The sequence below is a fragment of the Solanum pennellii genome, chromosome 5 (genome assembly GCF_001406875.1).
Source record: "Solanum pennellii chromosome 5, SPENNV200".
Lineage (NCBI taxonomy): Eukaryota > Viridiplantae > Streptophyta > Magnoliopsida > Solanales > Solanaceae > Solanum > Solanum pennellii.
In genome coordinates this window covers 1,000,756-1,008,020 of record NC_028641.1, presented here as the reverse complement: position 1 = coordinate 1,008,020, position 7,265 = coordinate 1,000,756, and the positions used below count along the sequence as shown (strand labels likewise).

Sequence of the window (7,265 nt, the reverse complement as noted above, 5' to 3'; positions counted from 1 at the left end):
TATATATAAATATATATATATATTTATGAAATTATTTATCATTTTATATTTTATATATTTATAAAAGACTCATGATCTCGATATGAAAAAATTACACTGAAGAATAACTAATTACTACAATTGTTGACTAACAATTTTTATAAAATAATGTGTATTTCAAAGTTTGTAATCACAAATAAGTATTTATTAAAAGAAACATTGAGATATCCTATTTGTCTGTCCAGTGTCTTTAGATATTTCAATAATTTATTTTTGTTTTTCTTGATAAGATTGTAAAATAATTAAGGAAATATTGATAGTTTTCAAAACTTTCAAAATTTGCATAATCACGAAAATAAATATATAACTTTATAAAAATTTAAATTACATATCAAAAATAATGTAAATAAAAATGGTAGAGATAATGAAGTTTCTCCAACTCCCATTTATGGAGAAGACAATAATGTACATAAAATAGACAAAGAAATAGGTCCACTAGAACGTGCACCCCTTATCAACATTTATCTTTTAGCCACATTTTCTGATAATAATATCTTCGTATAATTATTGGGGAAAAAAATAAAATAAAATTATATATATATATATATATATATAAAGCATATGAAAGATATGTTTATTGTGACGGTGTGCGGTATACTTGTAATATCGGTGCTGCACACAATAATTTTAAGTGATAAAAAATAAATTATAATCATAAATAAAATATAAAAAAATGTAATATTATTGATACATATATGTAGGTACAAATCTTTTTATCTGTTGATCTTCTTTTTGAATCAAGGATCACATATTTGTCTAAGATGATATTAATCTTCATGAAAGGATTTTGAAGCATTTGGTTATCAAAAAGAGTCTGACATATTTTGATCTCTTTATGAATATCTCTCGAATATCTCAAGAATTTGCAGGAATTCAAGATCTTGATCTTTTGAGTATCCAAGAGTTAATGAGATATTTGAGATACAATAACGAACATCTCTGTCCTAAAACGTAAATTAATAGTGATTCTCATCATAACTTTTTTAGTGACTCTATTCAAATTTATTATACATAATTATATTTTCTATTCTTGGTGTTTTATTGATCAAACGTATTAAGAGCCACCCAATAATACCGTACTGATTTAAAATTCGAACAATTGCAAAAGAAGTTTAGGTGTTCAAAGATCAAGAACAAATTCAATTGTATTTGGAAGTTAATATTGCAATTTATTATATTTTTCTTGGTTTTGTTTTTCTCATTTAAATAATCCTTTTTTTTAAAACTTTGTGTTTAATCAAATATCATTTTATGGTAACACTTTAAAAACGATTTTTCAAAATAAAAAAATCACTCTTGTCAAAAGGGAAAAGAAAAACATATTAATTCATAAATTCTCCAAACACATGATTTTCTTGATTACCGACATTAATGAATTTAATTCTCCAGAGCAATGACGATAATACCATTTAATTTCTTTAATGTTTTGAGTGTGTGACCATATAATAGAAAATTTAATTTTTCAAAAGTGGCAAATGCCCATACAAAAAAGAAAGAGAATAATGTTAGCTGCCCACTATAAATGGTTGTATTATTTTGAATTTTCTTCTAAACGTGATTCTGTCAATTATTTGCTTAGTCACCCTAATTCATTTAATATCGAGTGTTTATTTTAAATCAAATAAATTTATTTAATAATTAAAGATAAGTGATAAAAAAATATAATTTAATTATAATTAAATAATAAATGTGTATATATATATCAAAATAATGTAAACAATAAAGAATTTGTTTTATCAAAACAGACCTCCCTACCTGCATGTTAAAAATGTGAATAAATTGATTAATTTTATATGTAAATTATCGTTTGATTAAAGAGAATTTAAATTAAAACTAAAATAAAGAAAAAAAGTTTGACCTTTAACTCCTTAAAAAATTAATTGTCAAAGATGTGAAAAATAAATTACTACACAAAACACAAGTTTAATGGCACGTGCAAAATATTTGTAACAACAACAATCTTAGTTCATAAATTTATATTCCAAATATAGTAAAACGAATAGTATGTCATCATTTTATTAAATATGGTGGTGCCTGATCAACGCATCTTGATAAAAATAGGTAATATTAAAATATGTAATTATTTTATTTAAGAATTTTAAGTGTTCAAGGAAATATATTTTTAATTATTTACTTAGATATTTTCTCAGAACATTTATAAGACTGAAATATATAATTATTTTGAAGTGCATAATCATCTCATTTTAAATTTAAATTATAAAAAGATATTATTATTAAAATTAATTTTCAATATATATTTGCTACCTCCTATTAGCACGAGCACTTATAGACAATGAGACTTCATTTAGTTGTCAACAATTTATTTGAAATTGATGCATATTAATATTGTCATTGTATAAAATCCATTTAAAGTTTTTAACTATAAAATAATCTATAACATCCAAAAGAAATTAGATACTCAGTCTCTATCTATGCAAATACATTTTCAGCCAAAAATAAATAAATTGACATCTCGCTATATATTTATTACTTTTTCTATTTCAATTAATTATTAAAAAAAATTTCGTTTTTTATTAGGTGTATACGTAAAGTCTGATTAAATTTGTATTTGTGCTGAAAACTACGTTAAAGGATGAATCATTCTCTAACAAAAACAACTATGTAACGAGGGAAGCTCAAATCTAAAACCTCGAATTAAGAATAAAGGAGTAATTATCACTTTATAACAATTCGGAAAAAAAAATTACTCATAAGAAGAAGAAGAAAAGTGGAGGAAGGCATCTTATTGTAAAGCCAATTTAACAATATTCATTATAATCCTAATAATTAAATACCGTATTAACTATATGATTCTGACATTTCACGTTCTACGTATTTTGTCACGTTTATCATTTGTTTCATGAAGTTAAATTAATTAATTTTACCAACTAGTCAACATAAATGCACTATTTTAATATCAATCCACATTCAATTTGTTGTCTCTCTCTCCTCCATATACAAAAAAATTTAAAATATATCTTCATCTAAATTATCTTATATTATATAGTCCCATCGTAGGTCGATTTGAAACCAACAAATAAAAAATACCCACAAATTTTCTTGATAAATTTTTCATAAATTATGGGTACTAAGAAAGTTTTGTTCTTGGTGATGTTTTCTATGTTCATGTTTTTTTCTTGGGGGCGCGAAGAAGAATGTCTGAATCCATTTTTAATTGATCAAAATATTTTTGCGAAAGATTATATCATAAATTTAGCGAATAATACTGAGACAGTGAAATGGATGAAGAAAATAAGGAGACAAATTCACGAGAATCCGGAACTTGCTTACGAAGAATTTATGACAAGTGCTTTGATTAGAGAGGAACTTGATCGGATGGGAGTTAAATACCGGTGGCCGGTGGCTAAAACCGGCGTCGCCGCCGCCATCGGCTCCGGTAAGCCGCCGTTTGTTGCTCTTAGAGCTGATATGGATGCTTTGCCTATTCAGGTTAGTAAATGTTTTTAACTCTCTTATAGTTTTGTTAAATTTTTTTGTGAAATTAATTTTTCATATTATATGTTTAATTAAAAATATTATTATAAAAAGATTTGAATGTGAAGGAGCGGTAATTGTGGGGAAGGGAATAAGTATATTCTTTTGTTCACAGTTCGTGAAAATTGCTTTCATCATTGACCTGTTTAGTTCAGCTTGTACAATTTATTGTCCTTTGAAATTTTTGAACTAAATCTAAGACAATTTTGTACGCGAGAAAATTAAAAAACAAGCAGTAATATTTATTTCATTTTAAAATAGTTATCATGTTTTATCATTTGATTAACTTTTAAAATTAAAACTTATATATTCAAATCTTGTAAAATTAGTATAAAGTGTAGTTTCTCTTATATTAATATAAGGAAAAATATATTTTTAAAATACTAATTAAAATTTACTAAATTGAATTAATTATGACAAATAAAAAGAAACGACGAACTAATTATCATCTCAGCCATGAATGGAATTTATGAGTCAAACCTTATTTTATTTTATTTTTCGACCACATTCATTAATCAACCTAAGTACGTAGGACATATTTTGAATATTAATACCTCTTTTTTCTTTGTATCACGTGAAAAGAATATATAAGTTTTCTTTGTTATTTAAGTATGAGTTTAAATTATATATATCGTCAGTATTAATGTTTATATGAGTTAAATTTTTGAACTATTTATAGCAAAAAATACATAAGTATCTTTCTAGATTATTATGATCGAAATTTTAGAGACATACTTTAACTATTTTAATGTTCTAGTACCTCTCGAACTTATTTTTTTGTAATTTTGTGGACTTCTTTTATTTACGTGGCATTCAAATATCTCTCATGTGCCTCAATTGCGTGGAGTCACAAAGTGTGTCACGTAAGACAAAAGATGTATAAAATTATCAAAAAAAAATGTCCAGGAAGATAATAAAACCTTAATTTAGTGAAGATATGTCTCTGAAGTTTTAGTCATAGTTAAGAGGGCTATTTATGTATTTTCCCATATAAAAATTACATTGCTAATACTTTTGATCAAAATTACATTGCTAATACTTTTTTTAAGATCAAGAAATATAATCAGACTTTTCTATAACATATAAAATCATCTCATTATAACAGCGTAGCTAGTACGTTTGTTAATTTTTGAACTGTTTTTTCATATAATTTCATGTTTTCTGTAATAACATTGCACTATAACAGTAAAAAAAAGATATCTATTATAAAGAGATTTGACTGTTATCTACGTATAGGAATTATCAAACTGGGAACACAAGAGTAAAATTGATGGCAAAATGCATGCTTGTGCTCATGATGCACATACCACTATGCTTCTTGGTGCTGCTAAAATATTACAACAACTCCAACACAATTTACAGGTAACTAACGCTATAAAAAAAAACTGTGAATTACGTGAAGATTTTCTTGGGGATTAGTATAAAATTCACAGGAAACTTATTTTCCTGCTAATTTTCATACTAATTTTCAGAAAAATCCCCATGTAATTCACAATTTTCTTTTAGTGTAACTACAAAAACCTTCATCTAAGGCCTAAATTTTCGTTAGAGTACTAATGGAATTCATCGTTCGTTCATGCCTATATACAGGGTACAGTTGTGTTAATTTTTCAACCCGCGGAGGAACGAGGGCACGGGGCTAAAGATATGATAGATGAAGGTGTTCTTGAAAATGTAGAAGCCATATTTGGTTTGCATTTAGTACATAAATATTCAAGTGGTATAGTTGCATCTAGGGCTGGTGAATTTTTAGCTGGATGTGGAAGTTTTAAAGCAATAATTAGAGGCAAAGGTGGACATGCTGCTATACCACAAGATACTGTTGATCCTATTTTGGCTGCTTCTACTTCTGTTATTAGTTTGCAAAGTATTGTGTCAAGAGAGGCTGATCCTCTTGAATCTCAGGTAATTAATACTATTTAGTTATATTTCGTGTTTACGTGTGGTCGTAGATTTTGAAATTTAAAACTTGAAAATCCGAAAATTTGAGTTTTCGAGGTTATGATTGTTGGAATATGATATTTTGTGAGTGGAAGTATCAAAAACTGGACTGGGAATTTGGAAATTATTTGATAATTAGATCTTCAGTATCTGATCAAATTTTATGTCTTAACAGATAATTTATATTTCACGCCCATTTCGTCATAGATTTTGAAGCTAAAATTGGAAAATTTGAGTTTTTCTGAGTGAAAATATCAAAAACTGGTATGGGAACTTAGAAATATTTGAAGATTAGATTTTTAGTATCTGATCAAATTTTACGGCCAAACAGATATGTGCAGATAAATTGTATTTCACTTATATTTCATTATAGATATTGAAGTTGAAACATGAAATTTGAAAATTTGAGTTTTTCTTAGTGAGAGTCCTATAAACTGGTATGGAAACTTAAAAATATCTGAACATTAGATTTTTAGTATCAGATTGAATTTTATGGACAATATATTCGTCATAGATTTTTAAAGTTAAAAATTTAAATTTGGAAATTTGAGTTTTCCTGAGTGAAAATCCTATAAACTAGTATGGGAAACTTAAAACTATTTAAAAATTAGATTTTCAGTATCTGATCAAGTTTTATGGCTATATATATATATATATATAAAGAGTAATGTTTCAAAAAATCTACGATTAAATGTTAGCTTCATTTTCAAATTATTTCTTTAATTTTATTTTTTTTTAGGATAACAAAGAGTTTGTGTAATTTTTGTAGGTTGTTTCTGTGGCTATGATTCAAGGGGGGTCATCATTTAATGTCATACCAGATTCAGCTACAATTTCTGGGACTTATAGAGCATTTAGTAAAAAGAGTTTCTATGGTTTGAGGAAAAGAATTGAAGAGGTAATTAACTTACTAATTTTATCTGACTTAATTTATATGACACATTTTTCTTTTTAGTATTCGTTAATTATTTAGCTTTAAGTTTTCTATTTCACCTTGATGAATGATTGCTTTTTATTTCTACTTAATTTCATGTTCAAAGTTATAAGTTTTAAATGTATATTTCTCTTATTATCAAATATACATATTTACACCAACTCTAAGGATGTGAAATGTCAAACTAGGATTTCTTTATGATTTTTCTTTAATTTATCCAATGCCTCAAATTTCGAACTTCACATATGTTTTTTTTATGGTGACTTGAAATATTTTGTGTTCGATGATAAATTTATATTTCAAATTTGATAAAAAATTTCAGGTTGTACGAGCACAAGCAGCTGTACATAGATGTACGGTGGAGATTGAGTTTGATGGTCGTGAAAATCCAACAGTTCCTCCAACTATAAACAATGAGAAAATATATAAACATGCTCGAAAAGTATCGAAAATGATCGTTGGAGAAGAAAACTATAAGTTAGCATCTAGTTTTATGGGAAGCGAAGATTTTGCTGTGTTTTTAGAGAAAGTCCCTGGATCGTTGTTCTTTTTGGGAACAAAAAATGAACAAATTGGTGCAATTTATCCTCCGCATAATCCAAATTTCTTCATTGATGAAGATGTTCTTCCAATTGGAGCAGCAATTCATGCAACTTTTGCATATACATACCTTTTAAATTCTACAAATAAGTGTATTAATTTTGTTTAATATCTTACTTATGATTTATTAATATGTTAAAAGTTAATATGAAAGAGAATGTATGTGTGTATATCATGTATATATTCATGAAATTTTATGTTGTCGATTCTTGTAAGGTAATTATTTTTTTAACGAAAAATTCTATTTATACAAATC

The 7,265-nt window shown here is 26.2% G+C and overlaps 1 protein-coding gene across 1 annotated transcript; it reads left to right on the top strand.

The window, feature by feature from the left end:
* Positions 1–2,979: 2,979 nt before the first annotated feature.
* On the top strand, positions 2,980–7,181 carry LOC107019078 (IAA-amino acid hydrolase ILR1-like 2). The gene is made up of 5 exons (XM_015219659.2): positions 2,980–3,489; positions 4,771–4,896; positions 5,125–5,439; positions 6,245–6,373; positions 6,732–7,181. The coding sequence occupies exons 1-5, from the start codon at positions 3,121–3,123 to the stop codon at positions 7,116–7,118; spliced, it is 1,326 nt and encodes a 441-aa protein (XP_015075145.1). The 5' UTR covers positions 2,980–3,120; the 3' UTR covers positions 7,119–7,181.
* The last annotated feature ends 84 nt before the right edge of the window (positions 7,182–7,265 follow it).